General features: G+C 40.1%; 1 protein-coding gene across 1 annotated transcript in view; it reads left to right on the top strand.

Annotated features, from left to right (window-relative positions):
• The window catches only part of PELO (pelota mRNA surveillance and ribosome rescue factor), a 1269508-nt gene that overhangs the window by 798670 nt on the left and 445586 nt on the right, over positions 1-25252 (top strand). The window contains exon 10 of the mRNA XM_044086588.1: positions 4295-4366. Coding sequence (XP_043942523.1) covers positions 4295-4366 — 72 coding nt within the window. The remainder of the gene's footprint in view (positions 1-4294; positions 4367-25252) is intronic.

The following is a 25252-nucleotide window of genomic DNA, read 5'->3' as shown; positions in this document are numbered from 1 at the left end:
CCTACATAAAGGGGGCCCTTCTTCTGAACTATCCCACTATCGCCCTATTGCCTTACTGTCCCCATTAGCTAAGATAATGGAAAGGTGCATACACAAACAATTTCTTAACTACCTTCTTCAAAACAAACTTCTAGCTGACTGTCAACATGGTTTCAGGCCTCACCATAGCACTACAACTGCCCTTCTTTCCTTTGCTGACTCCATCAATAATAATCGAAACAATAATTGTTTCTCTTCTGCACTATTTATAGACCTATCAAAAGCTTTTGATATGGTTAACCATAACATACTTCTTGAAAAACTCAACCTCCTCTCTCTAAGCTCACATTCTTTACAGTGGTTTAGAAGCTATCTCGAAAACAGGCAACAAGCAGTGCTTTGGGAGAACAACCTATCATCCTTACTCCCAGTAAATGTTGGTGTTCCACAAGGATCTATCCTCGGACCCCTTCTTTTCTCATTATTTATTAATGACCTTTATTTGAATGTGACACAAGCGACCTGCATCCAATATGCTGATGACTCGACGTTGATCTGTTCTGCTACAAATGTTTCCTCTCTCCAGTCCATCACCCAAACAGCCTTTCATAACGTTGAAAAATGGTTTACGCAGCACTGCCTCATCCTTAACCCCAAAAAAACAAAGCTTCTTCTCTTTACTCCTACTAATAAATCTCCTACACCATTCTTCACTATCTCCTCAAATAATTCTACCTGTATTAACCCCGATAATACCACTCGACTATTAGGTGTAACCATTGACAACCATCTTAACTTTGATGACCAAATTAACACTACTATTAAAGCTGTTAATAAAAAAATTGGGACACTCTACAGAATTAAACCCTTCCTTAACCCAGCAGCTAGAAAAACCATTGCACAAACCCACCTGCTTTCCACCCTTTTTTATGCTTCAGCTATATATACTACACTATCTAAAAATAACATTAACAAACTCTCTACCTGCTATAATAGTATAGCTAGATTCATTAATGCTACTCCCCTCAGAACTCACCACTGTCACAACCTCAAACAACTAAATTGGCTAGAACTAAATAACCACTTACTCTACCAACAATTACTTGTCATTCATAAGACCCTTCATTTCCCTGATAATACTCTGAGCCTGGCTAAACTTATTTCTCCTTATAAGAACCTAGCCACACTTCGTTCTGCCAATAAGTTCCTAGTATCTATAACTAAATCAAACAATAAAGCTGGGGATGCGTTATTTTCAAATTCCATAGGTAAACACTGGAATCTACTCCCTCAAAAAATAGCTACTCTAGAGTCTACCTCTCTGTTCAAAAGACAAATCAAAGAACATCTTACATCTCAATGGCTATGTCCTTGTACCAATCCCGACTGAAAGTATGTCTCAATACGCCTTATTTTTCTTCCTGACCCCTTACTGAGCTCCTACCTGACACCTTCTAGCGTTGAGAGTTGAATCTTAAGGTATGCCTTCTATTATTTTAACTTTAGTATTTAGTTTTTATTTTTTTTGTAGAACTTGACTTACAAGTATTTAAATGTTATTGCTATTCTATCTTGTACCTTGTATAATTCTATAAAGAATAATTTTTTACTGTTAAAAATCACTGTGATTTTATCTGTACTGGAGCTTTTCTCCCCGGGCCTCTGCTGTAAACGGATATATGTCCAGTTAGACTAGCCCGGTCAACAAATGTAAAATAAAAAAAAAATAAAATAAAAATTTGATCACAGAGATTTATTATTCAGTTTGTCATTGTATTTACTTTGATGGGGGATAGCTGCATCTATTTCCATGTGCATAGCATTGGCACTAAAGGATTCTGCATAAGCAGTAGGGTCATCAGTTTGGAAGGGGATTGTGCATTTAGCCAGTTCATCACGCAGTTTTAATAGATTAGAAGGTTATTTCAGAAAAAGGCAGAGAAACAAAACAGCAGTTGTTATTCTGTTAATAATTTACCACTGATGAGAAATGAAAAGTCAGTTTTTGGCTCTTCTCAGTATCTTAAAGCCACAACCCCCCCCGAGAGCAGAACATTATTCATGTGTACTAACCAGAACCCTACACATTACGGTGCAAACACCGTTTCCCTAAAAATACCACCAAGTAAGACACACACATGCAAACGTACAAATACCCGTGCGCAGCAACACATACAAACATACAAATACCCAAGCATAGTAACACATACAAACGTACAAATACCCAAGCACAACAACACATACAAACATACAAATACCCAAGCACAGCAACACATGCAAATGTACAAATACCCAAGCACAGCAACACATGCAAACGTACAACTACCCAAGCACAGCAACACATACAAACGTACAAATACCCAAGCACAGCAACACATACAAATGTATAAATACCCAAACACAGCAACACATACAAATGTACAAATACCCAAGCACAGTAACAAACATGAACGTACAAATACCCAAGCACAGCAAGACACACGAACGTACAAATACCCAAGCACAGCAACACATGCAAATGTACAAATACCCAAGCACAACAACACATGCAAACGTACAAATACCCAAGCACAGCAACACACATGAACATACAAATACCCAAGCACAGCAACACATGCAAATGTGCAAATACCCAAACACAGCAACATATACAAACGTACAAATACCCAAGCACAGCAACACATGCAAACGTACAAATACCTAAGCACAGCAACACGTGCAAACTCACAAATACCCAAGCACAGCAACACATGCAAACTTACAAATACCCAAGCACAGCAACATATACAAATGTACAAATACCCAAGCACAGCAACACATGCAAACGTCAAAATACCCAAGCACAGCAACACATGCAAACGCACAAATACCCAAGCACAGCAACACATGCAAATGTACAAATACCCAAGCACAGCAACACATGCAAATGTACAAATACCCAAGCACAGCAACATATATAAACGTACAAATACCCAAGCACAGCAACACACACTAACGTACAAATACCCAAGCACAGCAACACACACTAACGTACAAATACCCAAGCACAGCAACACATGCTAACGTCAAAATACCCAAGCACAGCAACACATGCAAATGTACAAATACCCGAGCACAGCAACACATACAAACGTGCAAATACCCAAGCACAGCAACACATACAAACGTACAAGTACCCAAGCACAGCAACACATTTTTCCTCTTCCTTATCCCTTGCTGGATACCTTAACCAACAAACACTTGCATACATACACACAACCCCCAGTACCAAAACATCTGTGACAAGTAAACTTTTCAGCATTATCAGTCACTCATACATACGTCACATTCAGCTTTGCACACATCAGTGATTGTCAGCAAAGCATGCATTCGATGAATTCTCACAGTGGCAAATCCACTGCCAAACAGAAAATTTGCTAAAACTAAAGCACATGTGTGTGTGTATATATATATGTTTGTGTTGTACATCATTTTCTCGATCGCAGCTTGTGCAATTTACAGTTGTGAGAAAGTGGTTTTATTGATTGTATAAAAGGTTAATTAAAAGGGAGTGTTTTTATCTGATGAAGTCCATTCAGGACGAAAACGCTGGGATTTGGAAGGCGTTCATTTGCATAACTGTTCGTGGTGTGTGGTTTTATCAACTGTAAGAAAAGGAATAAAGCTGATGATATGATAGTAAACCATATATATAATACATGTATATATGCATAGACATACACAGTTTAGTGTAGCCAATCAACTCCAATGTTTTTACAAGGAGGAAGCTGGAAAACCTGGTGGGGGCAAACATATAGCGTGGAAGAATTTCAAAGATTCAGAAACCTGAAATCAAAGACTGATCCCCAAACTTTGGAGCTATGAGGCAGACGTCTTACCATGGTGACACTATTGCTTTGTAGTGCTGCACCATATGTTTTGGAATTGACTGAGATTACCCTGCAAGTCCAGCCTGTAGTCAGCTGTACTCTGCACCTACCATATGGATGTCTAGCCGCCATAAATCAGATTCATGAGGCAAGTGAGACACCTGTCTGTGTGTGTGTATGTATGTGTGTGCAGAGGATAAAGCCTAAGGGATAAGTGTATTGAGATCTGAGGAGTCGTCACAGTGAAAGACATGGTCAGTCAGGGGAAACTAAGAATAAAAAGAACAGCCATTTAAAGACCACCCATGCGCTACGGGTTTGTGAACAAAATTGAAGTGTGACATTTAAATGGAGGGGGTCTGTTATTTTTAATGGAGTGTTGTTTGTGATAACTAGTATGTTGTAGAGTTTGGGCATTTGCTTACCTTGTTGTTTCTTCCTTGCAGTATTAAACAAGTAGAGAAGGCAAATGAAGCCTTGGCAGTTGACATCCTGATGGTCACAGATGAACTCTTCAGGTAACTTTATAAAATATTTTGTGCTTAGTTTTCTATTCCTAATTTGCTAATTCACACTTATTTTTATTTTATTTATTTATTTATTTTATTTTACATTTGTTAACCGGGCTAGTCCAACTGGATACAAGTCCATTTTCAGTGGAGGCCCGAGGAGAAAAGCTCCACTAACTACTACTTAACAAGATAAAAAATATACAAAAACTTACACAATAAAAATAAGAATAAAAATAAAAATGAAAAATAAAAACAATGTCATAGGTTAATTACAGGCTATATCAGAAACTGATTTCTATGTGAGGCAAAGCAGAAGTCTAGGTTAGATAAAAATGCTAGGTTAAGGTGTGTTATTCAAAGACATCAGTATTTAGGTTAAGAAATATGAATGAATAAAGAGGGATAGAGAGATGGATTAATAAGAGGGAAAGTTAAGTAAGCTGGAGAAATGATGAAGAAGGCCAGGTGAAGAGTAAAGAGGGGAAGCAGGGTGAGTGAGAAAGGTTACCCAGGGTCGTTACAGGAGCATAGCCTGTGGTTGTTTAGGTAGAGTCTTAGATTGGATTTAAATAGTGGAATAGAAGTCAGTGTTGTGAGGTCTGGTGGAAGTTGATTCCAAATTTTGCCAATTGAGTTGGAAAATATAGAATCTCCTGCTACATTGTTTGATTTAGAAGTTTTTATCAGTGTTTTGTTGAAGGAACGGAGATGCCTCATATTGTGATAGGGTGTTATGAGTGTAGAGAGCATTGGTGTGTTTTCAGGGTGATAAAGGACTTTATGTGCAATAGTGAGTTGGTAGTATTGTATGAGGTGGGGTAATTCCAGCCAACCTAGTTTTAAAAGATTCAAACAGTGGTGAGTTTTATATGGAGAGGCAGTGGCAAATCTGGCTATGTTGTTGTATGACATGGCTAGTTTCTTGAGGTTGTACTTTGAAAGGTTAGTGTATATAGAAGAAGCATATAATAGGGTAGAGATTAAGTGGGTTCTAGCTATGATAGTTCTAGCTTCAGGTGTTAAGAAAGATTTGATTCTATATAGAGATCCAAGTTTCCTGTTAGTTGATTTTATGGTGGAGTTGATATGAAAGTCAAATTTTAGTTGGTTGTCGATGGTAATACCCAATAGTTTAGTTGTTTGGTCTGGAGCAATAAGTGTGCCATTGTTAGATGTAAGTGTGAAGTCAATAGGGGGAGATAGTTGAGTGGGTGGAAAGATCAGTAGTTTGGTTTTCTTGGGGTTTAGGAGGAGGCAGTGGTTGGAGAACCATTGTTCGATGGTGGTGAAGGTGTTTTGTGTTAGCAGGTGAAGTTCAGTCTGGGTTTTGGCGGAGCAAATGATGGTTGTATCATCAGCATATTGAATACAAGTAGATAGAGGAGTGGCTAGATGCAGATCATTTATAAAAATGGAAAATAGAAGAGGACCTAGGATGGATCCTTGAGGGACTCCTATGGAGGTGGGGAGAAGATCAGAGAGATGGTTATCCCAGAGAATTGCCTGTTTGCGATTTTCAAGATAGGATGAAAACCAACTCAAGGCCTTGTTGTCAAGAGAGAGGGACTTTAAGCGGTGTAGGAGAAGTTGATGGTTAACCATGTCAAAGGCTTTTGACAGGTCTACAAAGAAAGCGGAGGAAGGAGTGTTATTGTTGCGATTTATGTTGATAGAGTCAATGAAGGATAGTAGGGCGGTGGTAGTACTATGGAATGGGCGAAACCCATGTTGACAGCTAGCTAGGAGATTGTTGCTTAACAGGTGATTTAGTAGCTGTTTGTGTACACATTTCTCCATTATTTTTGCAAGAGGAGATAGTTGTGCTATAGGGCGGAAATTAGAATACTCCAAAGAGTCACCTCCTTTGAAGAGTGGGATAATGTGTGAGATTTTCCAGGTTGAAGGGATAGTATATTCTTTTATAGTCCTGTTAATTAATAGAGAGATGGGATAAGCTATTGCCTTGGCACCTAGTTGGAGATATTCTGCAGGTAATTTGTCGGCTGAAGGGGTTGTTGGCTTGAGTTTTGAAGTAGGGATAAAATGTAGGAGGTAGGTATGGGTTGGATGTGAAATGGGGGTGGGGGAGTAGAGCTAGGCATGGATAGTTTAGAGGTATCAGGGCTTTGTTGGTTTGCTAGCTTTTGAATGGCTGAAGTGAAGAAGGTGTTAAAGGCATTAGCTATTTCTGTGGGGGAGTTGGAGTTGGAGTCTGATGGTTTTGGAGTGGCAGCTTTACCAGGGGATAAGAGAGTATTAATAGCGGTCCAAAATTTTTGTGGTTGGTGGAGGGAAGATTGTTGTAATTGAGTGTAGTAGTTTCTTATATCCTGAAGTATGGCTTGTTTTGTTATATTTCTTTTTTGTTTAAAAGAGAGATGATCAGTTAAATTTTTAGTGGTATGCCATTTTTTCCAAGCTTTGTTTCTATTAAGAATTAGTTGCCTAGTTTTGTTAGAGAGCCATTGTGCTGTCTTAGCTTTCATACGAATGGAGCAAGGGAGCATGATGTTCTAGGATGGTGAGAAAGGTATTATTGAAGTGATTAACAGCTTCATCTATTGGGAGGGATTTTAGAGGTGACCAGTTAATTTGCATAAGTTCATTGTGAAACAGGGTAGGGTCAAAATTCTTTTTGCAACGTGTTATTCGAACTTGAGCTGGGATAGATAAGCTGGTTTTATGCCTGATGATATAGGTTAGGGAGTGATCACTGAGATCAACTGGAAGAGTACCTGTTGTATATTGTAGTTGTGGACTATTTGTTAAGATCCAATCAAGTACAGTTTCTTTGTTACTCTGTTTGTTAGTTCTTGTAGGGATGTTTATGTGTTGAGTGAAGCCATGCAGATTAATAAAAGTAGGTGGATTATTATGTTCGCATAAGTTCCAATCAATATTTAGGTCTCCTAAGAGTATTGTTTCTTGGTGGAGATTCAAAGAAAGCCAGTTTAGTAGGTCTTCTAATATTATAGTGTTATTGCCTGGGGGAATATAGGTACAGATAATATTTATGGTTTTGTGAGGATTGATTTGAAGTTTTGAGATAATTAATTCTGCATGTGTGTTTGTTAAAAGGGAATGATTTGTTATGCTTAATTGTAGGCCTATTTTATAGAGTATAGCTACTCCGCCACCTTTTTTGCTTAAGCGGTCTTGTCTCAGGATGTTATATCCTGGGGGGACAATTTCATTGTCTTTTATTGTTGGTTTGAGCCATGTTTCAGTTAGACAGAGAATGTCGAACTGCTGGACATCTAGTAGAGCATGAATATGTGATATTTTGTTGCAGATGCTACGTATATTAAGTTGGGCTATAGAGAGTGATTTAGGAGGTTTAGTAGGTGGAGTTAGCTTTGGATTTGCTATTTTGCAATTGGTTGAAAATGGAGATAGTTTAGGGCCTGGGTTGGGGTGTATGTCTCCATGTGTCAGTGAGCTAATTAAGAAAAGGTTGTAGAATTGTGATTGTTTGAACTGGTAAATATCACACTTTTTGGAGTGATAAGTGGAGTATTTGGTGTGGGAGAGACGGTGGTATTTTGGTAGTAGATATGAGGTGTTATAGATGACATTGAAATTATTATTGCAAGTAGGAGGGGGGGTAGTTAGGGTATATTTGTTTGGGATAGTGAAAGTAGTGGATGAGTTGTGTTCATAGGAGGTAGAGAGATAGGTGGTTGTTAGGGTAGTGATGAGAATTAGTAGTAGGGTGGGGTGATGTTGGATAGACATGTTAAGTTGGTTCTAAGTGAGTGATGTAACAGGATGAGGCCAGACAACTAAGGTAGGAAGAGATGGGTGGGGACAAAGTATGGTGGAGGTGGGAACAGGAAGTTGTGGTAAGTGGCTGTGAGAGATGGGGGGAGTGGTTAGTTAGAGATAAATGTAGAGGTTCCAGGGGCGGGTGGGATTTGGGGGCAGGGAGGGGAGAGGAGTGAGCCAAGAGGCTTAACGGAGTAGACACAAAGGAGTAGTAGTGCACAGGAAACAATCAGGAAAGAAGGAGAACCAGTAGGTAAGGTTGTGCAGATAAGAAAGAAGCAAGTTCAGTGGAACTATATCTAGGTGTGAGTGTACAGTTGTTTAGTAGCTAGTAAGGGTATGAAGGGAGATTTGTCAGGGGCCAAGGGGAGAAAGAAGAGCGGTCATGGGCGAGGAGGTTCAGGAACAAGAAGAGAGGTATAGGGGAGTTACAGAGCAAGTGAAAAGGGAGCCAACAGAAGGTTAGAGGATGCCACCTAGTGTCCAGTAGGTAGATTCACAGTTGAGCAGGTCAGGAGTGAGAGAAAGAAGGAAAATAGTAGGAGACAGAAATAGTGTAGAAGTTGCAGGACATAAAACTAATAAAGGATGCTTTGGGCCCTTAGTAAGTAGGGGTTTGGGAAGGCCTGCAATTAGGAAAGTAGGTATTGACTGCTGCTAGTCCTAGGCAGGTAGCTAGACCAGAAAGTTAGGGTTCAGAGGTTTAGGTTAAGCATATACAGGTAACATACTTTTAAAGACTGGTTTAGATGTAACCCACGTAGTTTGCAAGGTTGGGTTTGGTGGACACAATATCAGGTTTTCCAGCAAGGCAGAGTCACTTGTGAAGGAGGTTTCAGATACCAGAAAGGCTCTAGCGGAAATCTTAGGGAAAGAGAGGAAGATGGTAAGGCAAAACAGATACAGTTATTAGAGAGCAGTAATAGAAACCTAGCATATTAGTGTCAATCAAATGAATACTTAATACATTTGTATCTATCTTGTGAATCTAACTAGAAAATCCAACAATAAATAGACATAGAATAGTTAAAGCATACAATTTGTTTGATTCAAGTTAGGCAAAATACCAGTAAACTGGAATAAATGCAGTGTAAATATCATTCAAGGTACAACATGTCGCTACTAGTAAAATGTAAAAACAAGGAGCAAGCAAGTGGTATAAGTTATTTATAAGCAGTCTCTGTGCTTTTGCAGTAATTTTTATTTTCAACCTGATTGGTTTTGTTTTGCTTGTTGGGATCGTTATGTTGTTTTTTTTTCTCTATTTCATACATGCATGCATAGTACTCTGCGTTTTATATATGTTTATCAGTTTGCATTGTTTCTTTTTTGTGTTGTCTTGATATTGTGTATAACACTACTGTATTATTCTTCTTGAGAAATAATCTTTCCTGTGTTAATAGATACTTGACATGTTTCAGTGTGACTGGAATTATTGGATGTCCCCCCTATGCTGCAGCAGCTGGAATTAAAGACCTGCATTGGCAATTTACTCCACCATTTCATACAGTTTAACTCAATTGTTTGGTTTCTTTGCCTGCTTGTAGTTTTTAAAACTTTTATTTCCTTTCATTGGAGTCAAAGGAAGGTAAAGCCCACCTACTTGTTTTTTTTTAAACTCAACTTCTCACATACTTTGCAGAGAAGTTCGTCTCCACCTACATGACATATCATAGACACAGTTAAATCTGTAGTTTACCCTGTCAGGTACTGCTGTCAGTCTTAGATGGGTAATTAATCCTGCTAATGGCAGGAACACAGCAGCTGATTAAAAAAAGACAAAAAGCTGTGGAATCGTTTCCACTGTTTTATGGCAGAGAGGAGGAGAACTTAACACTCCCCTTTCATAACAAAACAAAGCAATTGGATCAGTCAGGGGTTTAAAGGCAATTGTCATCTCTTCTGACAAATTTACGTAAGCAGCAACCCAATATTGAAATTCTAAGCTTTAAATGTCATTTATAATAGTTTGTGTTAAGATAACTTAAGAGTAGTAGCAAATATTTCTGTGACATTTAGAGAAAAGTCAGTAAATATTTTTTCTTGTAAAGTATAAATGCACTTACCATTTTCAAGCCCCCCCCCCCACACACACACACACACGCCAGAACTGCAGAAAGAGAGTCAGGTGGCAACCCTATCAACTAGGTGCACTGATACTATTCATAAAAAAGGTATTTTATGCTTTGTGTAACATCCTTCCAGAGGGGGATGTATATCTGGTACATGCAGATCCATTGTAAGAGATTCCCACTGACTTTGAGTCAGTCATTGCATTGTCAGAGAGCAACCCTAGTATACAGCTGAATTTACTTTAACATACATTTACTATGTGCCCTTGCATTAAGAACATTAAGAAAAAGAAATCAGAAGTACTTACCTGTGTTTAAATGCATACACACACACACGCTTTTGTACACATGTACTTTATATACATACACATATACAGATACACATACACAAACACTACATATATGCATGTGTGTGTGTGCAATGTGTATGCATACAATGAATTATTCATAATAAACATAGTATAGTTAAACATTATTAATGTATACATTCTAGTAAATGTTGCTCAATGATTTACTTGGTCACTGTCGCACATTGGCTATGTGTTCCACATGTAATCTTGGTCAGAGTCTTTCTGTCAGTATTTTTTTCTTTGTATTGATAAGGGGTAAGGATGGTGGCCTAATGGGTAAGGTGTTTGTCTTACAAACACAAAGTGCAAGGTTTGAGTCTCACAAAGGGATTATAGGGCTAAAATAAAATGCAGTTAGCGGCAGTAACTAAAGTAATCCTTTCAGTTGGGAGGTGGCCTAATGGTTAAGGTGTTTGGTTTTACAAACACAAGAGTTGGGTGAGAGTCTCACAAGATAATTGGCTAAGCTTAAAATGGCTCACAAGGGCAGTTAGCTTAGTACTAATCTATGAATCTATGAATCTATGAATCTATAATAATTATTATCTTTGCCAGTGTATTATGTTGTGGCTGAAAAGGGTCCTGGGACCAGTTCACTTTCCTGGTTACCAAAGTATAAATAAATATGAAATATAAAAAAGGAGGAGGAACATGACAGAAATAATTGAGGAACTAATAAAGCACATTTTAGTGTAGGGTGGCCGCAGTGGTGCAGTGGTTAGTGTTGCCACCTCACAGCAAGAGGTTCTCCGGTTCGATCCTCGGCTGGGGTACCTACTGTGCAGAGTCTGCATGTCCTCCCTGTGGTCGCGTGGGTTTCCTCCAGGTGCTCCGGTTTCCTCCCACATCCCAAAGACATGCTGTAGGTGGATTTGACACACTAAATTGGCCCTAGGCATGAGTGGCTGCATGTGCCTTCTGTGGAAGGTTGGGCGCCGGGCTGGCAACTCAACACCGTAAAACTCCACTGCCAATCATGAGCAGACAGGTGATCCACTGTGGCAACCCCTAACCAGGAAAAGCAAGAAGAAGAAGATCATTTATTAGAGAGAAAAATCCTCCCACTGAAGGCATTAGGAAGTAGCAGACAGACTAAGTTTAGAATCCTACTACTTGTCACTTGTAAATGTACAGCAAGGATTATTTACTGCAGTGAGAGTTTTCACACCTCAGTATGAGAGTGTGGGGGAGGGTTTATCAGGTTTGTTAGGACGACAAAAGACTCCTCTTACAAAAAACTGTTTATCTTTTGCTGCAAGTAGCTAACATCTAGTTATAGCATAGAACAAGCTCTGGCAGATAGATAAATGAGGCTCAGTCAGGTAAACAGAGAAGTAGCTCTTTTACAGAGGGTGTATTTAGATGACTGTGCTTCACAGTCCTGCCATTATATTTTAATGGCATAAGAAAACAGCACCACTTCCTTATGTCTGGCATGAGTCATATAAAGAGGACTTGAAATGTATTCTGGGAAGAAGGAAGGAAGGAAAGCAAGAACGTAAGATCACATTACCAAGGCAGGCCCCATCATCCGCCATTTTGAGAGAAACTCATTAAAATTGTAAAAGAACCACTTGGAGTGATTTTGAGGCATTAAAATAGCTCAAAAACAAAGATACAATGAAAAACATATGTTTTTTGAGTTCAAAGGTGGCGTCTTCCTTTAAGCTATGGTACTCACCTATAGTGCTGAACAGTACCTGTCCTGTAAAATTCCAAATCAGTCCATTCAGATTTAGTAGTTTAGAAATTAATCTGTCCAGAATCTTGCTTTCTTCCTTACTGAAGCTAAGAAGGCATCAGCATCACCCCCCCCTTTTCTCATTTTGTACATGGGATCTGAATGTTGCATCAACCATGACCGTCATCTAAAGCCAATGTAAGCACTGCCAAGGTGGCTAGCCGTACTGCATACATTCCTCCATTCCACATGAACACACACCTACAGTTGATTTAGAGTGACCAGTCCACCTACTGCATGTCATTAGAATGTGGAAGGAAACTGGACCACTCAGAGAAAACCCATGTGAACACATGAACAAAAGAGCCACCCAGGAGGTTCTGCAAAACTAAAAAGGACTCTGATGTTATTTCAGATTATTTTTTTATTCCAGAGAAGATGCCGAATCTCAGGCCTGTTCTTGGCTTAAATGGGAGTATTACCTTCATCTCCCAAGAATCATTTGATATATTTGCAGTTCAGTCCTTCTTCACTGTATTTTCCAGAGGATAGATCTTCACAATCCTTACCTGCACATAACGATCAGGAAGTGACTATCACATTATGTCTGAAGAGGTCCTGGTCATGTCAAAGCAGACTGTACCCTTCAGGCTTCCGTCTGCATCAGTTTGCCGTTCCTGTTGTAACTTATAACTTTGGTGTGATTGACTGTCTGCAAACAGCACGTATTCAGCTGGATAAGAGAACAACATGCTTCATGTCTGTCATATATGTATGGATAAGAGAACAACGTGCTTCATGTCTGTCATATATGTATGGATAAGAGAACAACGTGCTTCATGTCTGTCATATATGTATGGATAAGAGAACAACGTGCTTCATGTCTGTCATATATGTATGGATAAGAGAACAACGTGCTTCATGTCTGTCATATATGTATGGATAAGAGAACAACGTGCTTCATGTCTGTCATATATGTATGGATAAGAGAACAACGTGCTTCATGTCTGTCATATATGTATGGATAAGAGAACAACGTGCTTCATGTCTGTCATATATGTATGGATAAGAGAACAACGTGCTTCATGTCTGTCATATATGTATGGATAAGAGAACAACGTGCTTCATGTCTGTCATATATGTATGGATAAGAGAACAACGTGCTTCATGTCTGTCATATATGTATGGATAAGAGAACAACGTGCTTCATGTCTGTCATATATGTATGGATAAGAAAACAACGTGCTTCATGTCTGTCATATATGTATGGATAAGAGAACGACGTGCTTCATGTCTGTCATATGTATGGATAAGAGAACAACGTGCTTCATGTCTGTCATATATGTATGTTTAAGAGAACAACGTGCTTCATGTCTGTCATTTATGTATAGATAAGAGAACAACGTGCTTCATGTCTGTCATATATGTATGGATAAGAGAACAACATGCTTCATGTCTGTCATATATGTATGGATAAGAGAACAACGTGCTTCATGTCTGTCATATATGTATGGATAAGAGAACAACGTGCTTCATGTCTGTCATATATGTATGGATAAGAGAACAACGTGCTTCATGTCTGTCATATATGTATGGATAAGAGAACAACGTGCTTCATGTCTGTCATATATGTATGGATAAGAGAACAACGTGCTTCATGTCTGTCATATATGTATGGATAAAGAGAACAACGTGCTTCATGTCTGTCATATATGTATGGATAAGAGAACAACGTGCTTCATGTCTGTCATATATGTATGGATAAGAGAACAACGTGCTTCATGTCTGTCATATATGTATGGATAAAAGAACAACGTGCTTCATGTCTGTCATATATGTATGGATAAGAGAACAATGTGCTTCATGTCTGTCATATATGTATGGATAAGAGAACAACGTGCTTCATGTCTGTCATATATGTAAAAACAAATGCATACCAAGAGTATACACCCCTCTGTCTGAAGAGAGGTATGGACCCCCCTCAAAACTTACTCCTTACTGGAATTGTGGGGCTGCATACATATTTGCTGAGCTCATCAGATCCAAACATACTGAAAAGTTTAAAGTATGAATTGAAGAAAGCTAAGGGGACGTATTTTGTTAGTTCAGCAGAAGCATTTCAGAAAAGAGTGATAATGGAAATCAAAGCAGAAGCAGACAACGATCAGGCAACGTCTGAAAGTGGCACAAACGAACGAGTAGTAATAAAAGAACAAAAACGATCAGACAGCGTCTGAAAGTGGCACAAACGAACGAGTAGAAATAAAAGAACCTAACGATCAGACAGCGTCTGAAAGTGGCACAAACGAACGAGTAGAAATAAAAGAACAAAAACGAACGAGTAGAAATAAAAGAACCTAACAATCAGACAGCGCCTGAAAGTGGCACAAATGAACGAGTAGAAATAAAAGAACAAAAACGATCAGACAGCGTCTGAAAGTGGCACAAACGAATGAGTAGAAATAAAAGAACCTAACGATCAGACAGCATCTGAAAGTGGCACAAACGAACGAGTAGAAATAAAAGAACCTAAAGACATGAAAAGACAATTAGAAAAGCCACAACTATAGTGGCCAGTGTAGAAAACTCCTAGGACAACCACATGTTAATCAAGGTTTACTATCAAAAGCTGGAATGTGTTTGATCGAATGTCAGTTCAAGGAAAGTGCACAATCCTGAACTGAAATCGTACGAGCTTTGTAAGTACAAATGTACAGCATGATTCTTTTAACTTCTCCAGATCTTTTGGGGTTTCTAATACCATGCTGGAAATGGACCCCATTCCTACGTCAAAGTACGATTAAAGTTCATGAAATTAGTATTGTTTCACTCTTTGATGTCAGCCAGTAGTGCTCTTTGCAGCACCCTCAATGTGCCCAGTAATGACTCCTCCCGCAATTCGTATGGAGTTACACATATTGGTAGCATATCTAAATAGAATTGTAGAATCTGTTTTATAAGACTTGTTGTTCCTACTACTATTGGAACTGTCTGGGTGTCTTTCTTGCACATTGTTCTCATTTCTATCTGCAGATCCTGATATTTTATGAGTTTGTGTCGTTCTACACAGGACACTGTAGTCACTGGTTGTGGTGATTTCAGTGATCAATGCTACTTTTGTTTTCTTTGCTTGGACCACTATATCCGGTTTTCTAGCATATATCTTTTGAACTGCTGGTAATGGATAATCCCATGTGATGTAGACTTCATTTTCTGTGATGCTTTGTGGCACATGTTTCCAGTGTTTTTCAGCAACTTCAGTCAACAGTCTTGCCACATTATTATGCCTTTCAGTATACAGTCCTTCTGCCATTAGTATGTCACAACTAGCAACGAGGTGTGGAACTGTTTCCAATTCGGTTTTACAAAACCTACATTTGTGTTTGTGTGAGTCTCCCACATGCTCAATAGACTTTGTAAACCAATGTGTACGCAGCCCACTATCTTGGGCCGCCAATATTAACCTGTCATCCCTTGGTTTGAATTCGACTCTCCTCAACCATTCCTTTGTTCATTCCTGATCAACATGAGGTTCTTCCAGTAGTTTTCTATGCTTGCAACTATATTTATGCATTTTCCACATTTCTTGCCTTCTCATCTGGTTCTTCGCCATATAGTCTTTCTTTTGTTTTTTGGCACATTCAGTTGCTGCCTGATTTTTAACACCTTTATTTGATTTACATTCCTGCTTGACGCCGATAAGCTTGTGCTAGATTCAGCAGAGAAGTCATCTTATTATTATTCTCCTCATGTTTCAAAACTTTCACTATGTTTTGGTCTTGTGAGGTCAGCAGATATGTGTGGAGTTCCACGATTGCAGATCTATACATATAATCATTTTCAAGGAGGCCTATCCCTCCTTCAGAACGGGGAATATATAATCTTGGTATGCGCTGATTTTGATATATCATTCGGTGAGCATGAAGCATCCGTCTTGTTTTCCTATCTAATCTAGCCAACACATTTTGGGGCCAGTCAATCACTCCAAAACTGTAAGTTAGGACAGGAAGAGCAAATTGGTTTATAGCCTGGATTTTGTTCCTAGATGTCAGTGCTGTTTTCAGGATTAATTTAAGTCTTCTGAAGTATTCCTTACTACGTTTTATCTGCATTTGTTGGTGTTTTATTGTTGATCATTCATCATTTCCCAAATATTTATGCACTCATTCTTGCTCAAGTTCATTTATGTCATATTCTTGTCCCAAACTGATGTTTTCCGGGTGTTTCAGTTTTCCTGCTTTAAAGGTTGCTTTTGCACATTTATCAAGCCAAATGACATTCTTATATCATCTGAAAAAGTTTTGACAACTTGCAGTTGTGCTTTCAGTTCCTCATCTGATGATCTATACAGTTTTAAATCATCGACAAAGAGAAGATGAGAAGTCTTTACACTTTGTTGTTTTCTAGGAGCCAAATTATAGCCATGGCCTAAGCCGTTAAGTAGACCGCTTAATGGGGTAAGGGTAAGGCAGAATAGCAGCGGTGAGAGAGTCACCCTGGAATATCCCCCTTTGAATTTTTATCCCTGGGATAATAAATTGTCCTTTATCATGGCTTAATTGCAAAGTGGTCTGCCACTGTTTCATGGTCACTGTAATGTAGTCGATCAGTGTAGGATGTATCTTCTACATTTTTAAGAACTCTTTTTTTTATAGATTCTTCCCCTTTTTACAGTTCTCCACCGACTTTATTTAACAATAAATGATCCTTTGTTCCACATGACTTTCTTTTACTGCCCTTTTGTTCTACTGCCATAATTGATGTTTTTTTCTAAAGGACTATAAACTCTGTCGGTATCAATTCCCGTGTATACATCGTCGGAAGGCAAGTTATTGGTCTATACATTTTAGGATAGCTTGCAGGTTCACTATTAAGTAGGAACATTGCTTTTCATGTTGTTAACCAGGTTGGTGTCTGTTCAAGGTGCACATATAAGTAGTTCTTACTCATGGCTAAATCTTCATGCAAAGATGTTAATACTTTCAGTCAAAAGTTAGGTACTGCATCTGTGCCTGGGGTTTTCCATTTAGAGGCTTTTCTTAACTTTGTTTCAATCTCTCTGCCTGTTACTTCATCCCATTTCATGTCCTGTACCTTTAAACCTCTTATTCTTTATTTAACTTCTATCCATTTAGCATCTTTGTTATGTTCCATGGGAATACTTCTCCAAAATGTATCTATTTCTTCTTTTTTTTGGCGGTCTTTCAATTCCTTTTACCTTATTTATCAATTCTCTATAAAACTTTTTTAGGTCATCAATAAATTGCTTATTTTGTATTTTCCCTTATATTTACCTTTGTATCTTTTCAGTTTTTCCACCTCTGCTGAAATTTTTAGTTTATTTACGAAAGTGCATGATTGATCCTGGTCTGTTCTAATACTGTGCATTGCTTTTATCACATCTATCTTTCTTAATATTTTTGTTGATCTGTTCCCTCTTCTATAGTCTTCTAACAGTGACACTTCTTGTCTTAATTGCTTTACAGTTTTCTTTATTCGATACTTCCATGATGATATTTGATTTCTCCCCTTCCTTTCCCTCACTACCCTGTGTTCTTGTGTTAGAACTTTGTAAGTTATTAATTTAGCTGCACAGTAATGTATCCTATTTACTTCTGTTATATTGCATGGATCTATGTGAACAGTCCTAATTACTGTGTTCATTTAGGTTCATAGGTAGACTATCTGCCCGAGGGGATTTATAAGCATAGCCAGAGTGTGTCAGCTTTCACTACCCCATTGATTAATTAACTGATCCTCTGTTAAACAGAGCCAATGAAGTGATCCCAGGGGTGTATTTTCTGTTACCCATCCACTCGTCAAGGTTTCTCCTGAAGAGTGCTAGTGAGGGGCTCTGCCTGATGTAATTTGGAATTTTGTTCCAAAGCATGGGGAGTCTCTGTCACAGGATTCTATACCTCCAGCATGTTCTATTTAGTGTTGTGGTGAGGTTTAACTCACTAGAGCAAGTGGCTCGCAGTGACTTGGATTTCTTTAGGTGGAGCATGTCCATCAATTCTGAGTTGGACATGGCTTTGTAAGTCAGGCAGAGATCACCTCTGAGTAAGCGATATGCCACTGAGTACAGCCGGAGTTTTTTTCAGTCTGGCTACATAGGACATATGTTTGAGGCCAGTAATCCTCTTGATGAGGTACTTTTGTGGTCTTTCCAACTGTGGGAAGTATCTTGTGAGGTACATCCCAAATGAGGCATTGTACTCTATGATGGGTCTAATGAGTGACAAGTAGAGGGGCACTATAACCTCTTTATTTCTAGATGCGAACCCTTTAGTAATTAGATGGACCACATAGAAAGATTTTCTAACTACTTTGGCAATATGATTGTCAAAGGAGAGATTACTGTCTACCTGGGACTCCAGATCTCTTATTACATCTTCTGTATTAAGAGGGCTGCCACCTATGTGGTAATTCGTGGGTGTTTTGTTTTTCTCTAACGGGATGACTATGCATTTTTTGGCATTTAGCTTGAGGCCATGATTTTGACACCAGGTGTCCATCTCAGAAAGTCCCTTTTGGAGGATGTCCTTGTCAGCCGGAGAGTCAATTATGGCTCCCAGTTTGCAGTCAATGGCGAACTTGGTTAGCCATAGTCCTCCTGTGCTTGCCTGTACTTCTGAGAAGTATATGCCAAATAGTAGGGGTCCCAGGACCGAACCTTGCGGGACACCACTTGTGACTGGTTTAGAGTCGAACCTGGAGCCTGCTATTCTTAACGTGTGAGTTCTGTCTGTAAGCCAGTTGGCAACCCATCTCATGACGTAGGGGTTTATGTTCAGGCTGGTGAGTTTTTCTGTAATACCCAAGTGAGGAATGGTGTCGAAAGCCTTGGCAAGGTCAAGTTAGGCTGTGTGAACCACCTTTCCCTCGTCTATGGCCTTGGTGATGGTCTCGAAGAAGTCAACCAGGTTTAGTAGGCATGATCTGCCCTTAATACAGCCGAACTGGGTTCAGGTCAAGTGTTTGGAGGTTCCCAATGTCTTTATTAATGAGTTCTGTGATGATGTGCTCCATAGCCTTGCAGACCAGGCTAGTCAGGCTTATGGGCGATAGTTACCAGGGTCAGTTGTGGCCCCTCCTTTGTGGAGAGGAATAACCGTTGCTGTGTGCCATTCTATGGGCACATAGCCTGTGGACAGGATGAGTTTGAACAGCATGTTTAGGTGGGGGGTTAGTTTGTTCTGTAGTTCGTGCAAGATGCAGCCTGTGACACCATCTGGTCCCATTGATGCTGTGTTTTTGGCTTTTGAAAGGGCTGTTTTCACCTGTGAGCCTGTGATTTTTGGGACACTACACTTTTCTGGTATTGTTGTGGGCCCTTTTGGAGGTGAGAGGGGGGTGAAGTTTGCACTGAATCTATCTGCCAGGATGTTGGCAATATCAATAGGTTGGGTCTATATTATAATACCGAAAATCCTTTTAAGCGAACACGAAAACAGTGACAGGTATTGCGCAAAACACGATAATGTTGAACGTACTAAACTGCGAGATCCAAAAAGTCGAAGTGTCTTGGTTGGCCTGTCTGCGGTACAGCTCCGTAAGGTTAGTGTGCGATAGTTATGGACCTTAGGGTTAGGGTGCGGGTTAAGGATAAGGTAAGTGCATAGATAAGTAATGTATGTAAGGTTTAGTGTAGGGTTAGAATTAGCATTTTGTTAAATGTATGTGTGTGGATTATTTGTTTTGTTTTGGTATATCGCTGTAGGGTAAGTGTGCAATAGTTACAAACCTTAGGGTTAGGGTGCGGGTTAGTGTAAGTGCATAGATAGTAATGTATGTAAGGTTTAGTGTAGGGTTAGCCGTAGGGTTTTGGTGCTTTACTTTAGAAGTGGGGTTTTGGTTAGTCTATGTATGTGGTTTATTTATTTTGTTTGGGTAGGCAGTATGTAGTGGGAGGTGGAGTTGGCTGACTATGGGGATTCAATATTTTGTATTTCGCGGTTTAGTACGTTCGGCATATTCGCGGTTCGCGCAATACATGTCAGTGTTTTCGTGTTCGCTTAAAGGGATTTTCGCTATTATAATATAGACCCCAGTAGGTTCAGTATATTTTGTGCTATTTTGCACTAGTTCAGTGCATATCTGCGAGTTGCCACTTAGATTCTTAACATAGCTAAAGAAGGCTTTGTGGTTATCTTCTGAATCCTTGGCTATTTTTCTTTCGAAGTTAGCCTTGGATGATTTCATGAGGGACCTCATTTTCTTACTGATACTGATCAGGGATGTCTTTCCTTCTTGGGATTTGCTTTTTTTCTGAACTAGTTTCCTCCTTCTATTGTATAGCCTGTTTATTGCAGGGGTCCACCAAACTGGTTTTCTTCTCTTAGAGGAGTGAGTCTTGGTTTTGCTAGGGATGGCACAATCCATGCATCCTTGTAGGTGCTCATAGAGTGCATTTGTAAAGGTTTCTGCATCTTGGGCAGCGTTATCCTTTAGCGTGGGGGGCTGTGAAACTTACCACCTCTGTCTTAAGTAAGGTGAAGTTTGTTTTAGAAAAGTTTTTTACTGTGGTTTCCTTAGTTGGGGGTGGTTGTGGGGTGTGGACATCCAGAGTGATTAGTTTATGGTCTGATCTAACCAGTGACAGGTTGACCTCTGGTGTGGAACACCTGTCGCCCATGTTGGTGATGACTAGGTCCAATATGTTTTCACCTCTGGTAAGGGGGGTTTACCAGCTAATCCAGGGCGTTTGAGCTGATGAATTCCAGGAAGTGCTGGGCCTGTACTCGAGAAGTTTTCCCAGTGAATGGTAGGGTAATTGAAATCGCCCAATATCAGGGTGTTTGGTAGGACCTTCATGTTTTCCAGTGCCTCTAGAAAGGTGGAGTTGTGGTCCTGGGTCATGGAGGGTGATCTGTGGCAGGCCACAGTTGGCATTGCAGATTTGCCCGATGTTAGTTGCACATGGATGATTTCAGAGGTATCATGCTACGCCACTAACCTGGAGGTGTAGGTATCCATGATGAATATGGATACACCCCCTCCTTTTGTGTTTCGGTCCATGTTCTGTGGCCGAAACATGTGGTATGAGTCGTAGCCTGGTAGTTCTGGGGTGCTCTCTGGAGCCTTGAACCAGGTTTCAGTTACTGCACAGATGTCAATGTTCTCCATACTGAGGAGTGCTTCGAGCACGTGCATTTTGAGATTTAAACTCCTGGCGTTGAGTAGCATAACCCTCAGTTTTTTTTAATTGTGCTGTTTACGGAGGTGGGTTTGACTTTTGAGCCTTGCCTAAAAAATGCACTATGGGGGCAGCAAGAGCCTTGACCAGTATTTGAAAGCCTAGGGGTGACAGGTGCAAGCCATCTCTTGCGAAGCAATGCGGCTTTTCGAGCATGTCGTCCCAGTCTGACAGACACTGGATCCCTTTGAATGACACCAGAAGCTTAGCCAGTTGTTGAAATTGATCATTTTTTCTTTATACTGAGGTATCATTCTTGGTGAGGGCAGGATGCTACTCAGGGTCAGGGTCATACCAGCCTGGGCTACATGATCAGAGAGCTCTTCCATGTGTCTTTTCATGTAGTCCAGGGAGGTATGTCTCAGGTCATTCACACCAACATAAATAATGACAGAGTCATATTTGTACTTGTTCTGGAGTGACCTGAGTGCTTGTTTTATGTGGCGGATTCTGGCTCCCGACAGGCAGCTAACAGTAACCTTCTGCTTGTCCAGCCTAGTGATTGGGACATCAGTGTGCCTGACTATAGAGTCACCTATTACTAGTGTGTTAGGTATGTTATTTCGCCTTAAGGGCTGTGATTGTGCGGCACACTGATTTTGTGTTTTATGTGTTGTCTGGTTTGTGACAGGAAGTGCAGGTTGTTTGGGTGTCTGCTTTGGAGGTCTCTGATGCTTTTGCAGGTTTTTATTTAGAGCCTCCAAGTATGATTTTGTGTATTTATGTGTTTTTTTTGCCAGTGCTGTTTTAGTAGGTCTGTGTACTGCTGGAGTTGTGGTGCAATTGTTAACCTTCTCCACTTGACTGTCTGTTCCATTCTTGGGTGGAGACAGCTTAGCTTCCAGTTTTGCTGTATAATTGCATCTCTCACATATGTTAGTGTTTTGTGGTAGGAGGAGAGGGTTGTCTGTGTACATGAGGCAGTTTTAACATTGCCTCAGGATACCTAGATTCACCAGCTGGACTGGAGAGTGCACCTGAAGTTGCCCTTTGGTCATTCCTGAATAGTAGGGTGAGCTGCTTAGTCGTTTGGTTGGTGAGGGGTGAATAAAGAGCCTTGCCCTGCTGGGCAATCAGTGTCAGGGTATATTAGTGCTTGCTATTAGGTCTGAGCAAGTGCTGGGCTGTAAGATGCTTTTTGAGTGCTTAGGTTGAGAGCTAGACTAGTTTCAAGGGAAAAACTGAAGAGGAGACTTAGTGGAGCCGGGAATAATTTAACCATAGCTAACAAGCACTGCCCGGTGCGCAAAACCGTGCAAACGCGGTTTTTATAGTAGGGAAATGAAATAGAAATTAGCCCAAAATGGCCAATAAACTACTAACTTCTGTGCTGGAACCACTCCTCCAGGGACAGATAGGTTGCTTAAAGCTCCCCTCTCTCACAGGTGAACAGAGAAACTTCCTTCTATCCAAGTAAGGTATGGACAACTCAGAAACTAGTATCACAGCCCTGAATTCAGCACCAGCCTGAAAACTGGACTATACTAGCTTAGAAAGGTGGGAAACAAGGAATTTTTCTTGTTTGTTTTGTTGAAACGATAAGGCGAAACCAGTAAAAAAATACACTTAAAACACCTACAAACGATCAGAAAAGGCTATCACACTTTAGTGTGTAGCCTACAACAGTTAAATTTTTTAAACAAAAAACAACTTTTTAAAAGTGCAGGCAGTCAAATAAGTACAATATTTGAAAAAAACAAGCTTTTAAATCACAATAAATGCTGGAAAATCTGCGTTTAGGCAGAAAACAGTTAAGTACAGCAAGAAAGTACAGAAAACTGATACTTAATCACTCCAACGTCTCTCTCCTAAGCTTGAAGGCTTGTATCAGTTTAAGGCTTTCTAGTGCTACTCAGTAGGTTAGTTACAGGAAATATGGGAAACAAGCGCAGATGTGGTCTTTTAAGCCAGAAAGTTGAAAGAGATGGACAAACTGTCCAAATGGTCAATAAACTACAATTTCTGGGCCAAGAACCTCTCCTTGTGGTAAACAGGCTACCTAGTGCTTACCATGCTCACTGATAAGCTAAAAGGCTTTCCTCCATCAAAGAAAGGCTTGCGGGTTTCAGAAACTTATCAACAGTCCTGGATACCGCAACTCTGTATCTGGACTAGGCTAGTTACAGGAAAGGTGGGGAAACAAGCGCAAGTGCGGCTTTTAAACCAGAACATTGAAAGAGATGGAAAAAAACTGCCCAAATGACCAATAGCTACAATTTCTGGGCCAGGAACCACTCCTCTTGTGGTAGATAGGCTGCCTAATGCTTACCACTTCCACTGATAATCTAGAAGGCTTCCTTCCAACACAGAAAGGTTTGGGGGGCTCAGAAGCTTACAAAGAGTCCTGGAATACAGCAAACCTGTACCTGGACTAGACTAGTTACAGGAAAGGTGGGGAACAAGTACAAACGTAGTTTTTTAAGCCAGCAAGTTGAAAGAGATGGAAAACTGCCCAAACGGCCAAATAAACTACAATTTCTGGGCCAAAACTCACTCTTCACCTGGAGGATAGGCTACCTAGTGCTTACCACTCCCACTGATAAGCTAGAAGGCTTTCCTCCAACACAGAGAGGCTTGGGGGCTCAGAAGTTTACTAACAATCCTGGATACAGCAACTCTGTAACCAGACTAGGCTAGTTATAGGAAAGGCGGGAAACAGGCACAAGTGCGGCTTTCAAACCGGAAAGTTGAAAGAGAGGGAAAAAAAAACTGCTCAAACAGCCAATAGCTACAATTTCTGGGCGAGGGACCAGTCATCTTGTGGTAGATAGTCTACCTGATGCTTACCACTCCCACTCCCACTGATAAGCTAGAAGGCTTCCCTCCAACACGGAAAGGCTTGGGAGGCTCAGAAGCTTACAAAGAGTCCTGGATACAGCAAATCTGTACCTGGACTAGACTAGTAACAGGAAAGGCAGGAAACAAGTGCAAACACAGCTTTTTAAATCAGAAGGTTGAAAGAGATGGAAAAGCTTCCCAAACAGCCAATAAACTATAATTTCTGGGCCAGAAACTGCTCCTCCTGTGGTAGATAGGTTACCTAGTGCTTACCATTCCCACTGATACGCTAGAAGGCTTCTCTCCAACACAGTAGGGCTTGGAGGGTTCAGAAGCTTACCAACAGTCCTGGATACAGCAAATCTGTACCTGGATTACACTATATAGGAAAGGTGGGTACCAAACACAAAACGGGCTTTTAACCAGAAAGTAGAAAGAGATGGAAAAACTGCCCAAACGGCCAGTGAACTACAATTTCAGGGCCAAAACCCACTCTTCCCGTGTTAGATAGGCTACCTAGTGCTTGCCACTTCCACTGATAAGCTAGAAGGCTTCCCTCCAACACAGAAAGGCATGGGGGGCTCAGAAGCTTACCAACAGTCCTAGATACAGCAAGTCTGTATCTAGATTTGAGTAGTTACAGGAAAGGCAGGAAACAAGCTTAGAATTTTTTTTTTGTTTTGTACAGAAAAGCAGCTAAAACTGCAGTAAATACAATTCAAATTGTAGTGCAGGCCAGCACACCCGAGCGTATAGCAACACTACGACAAATACAGTTCAAATAGGTGCAATTAAATTAACAAATGACTAAAAAACAAGTGCAGAAGACAGTAAATTAGAAGGCTACTAACAAGCAGTAATAATTGCAGAGTAAGTGACTGAACAGATAACAGCACACAAAAGAGCAATTAAGACAGTTACAGTAAGAGCTGATGAATAAGATATATATTTTTTTTTTTTTTTGGGGGGGGGGGGCAGAGCAGGATTAAGAGGCTACAGGGGTTGCCCTTCCCAAATGCTCTCTTTGTACCCAGTAGGAGTGCCTGA

This window comes from Protopterus annectens, chromosome 10.part0 (assembly GCF_019279795.1).
Source record: "Protopterus annectens isolate FY-2018-M chromosome 10.part0, PAN1.0, whole genome shotgun sequence".
NCBI lineage: Eukaryota > Metazoa > Chordata > Ceratodontiformes > Protopteridae > Protopterus > Protopterus annectens.
Note: the sequence above shows the minus strand (reverse complement) of the source record. Positions and strands in the feature narration are given on the sequence as shown.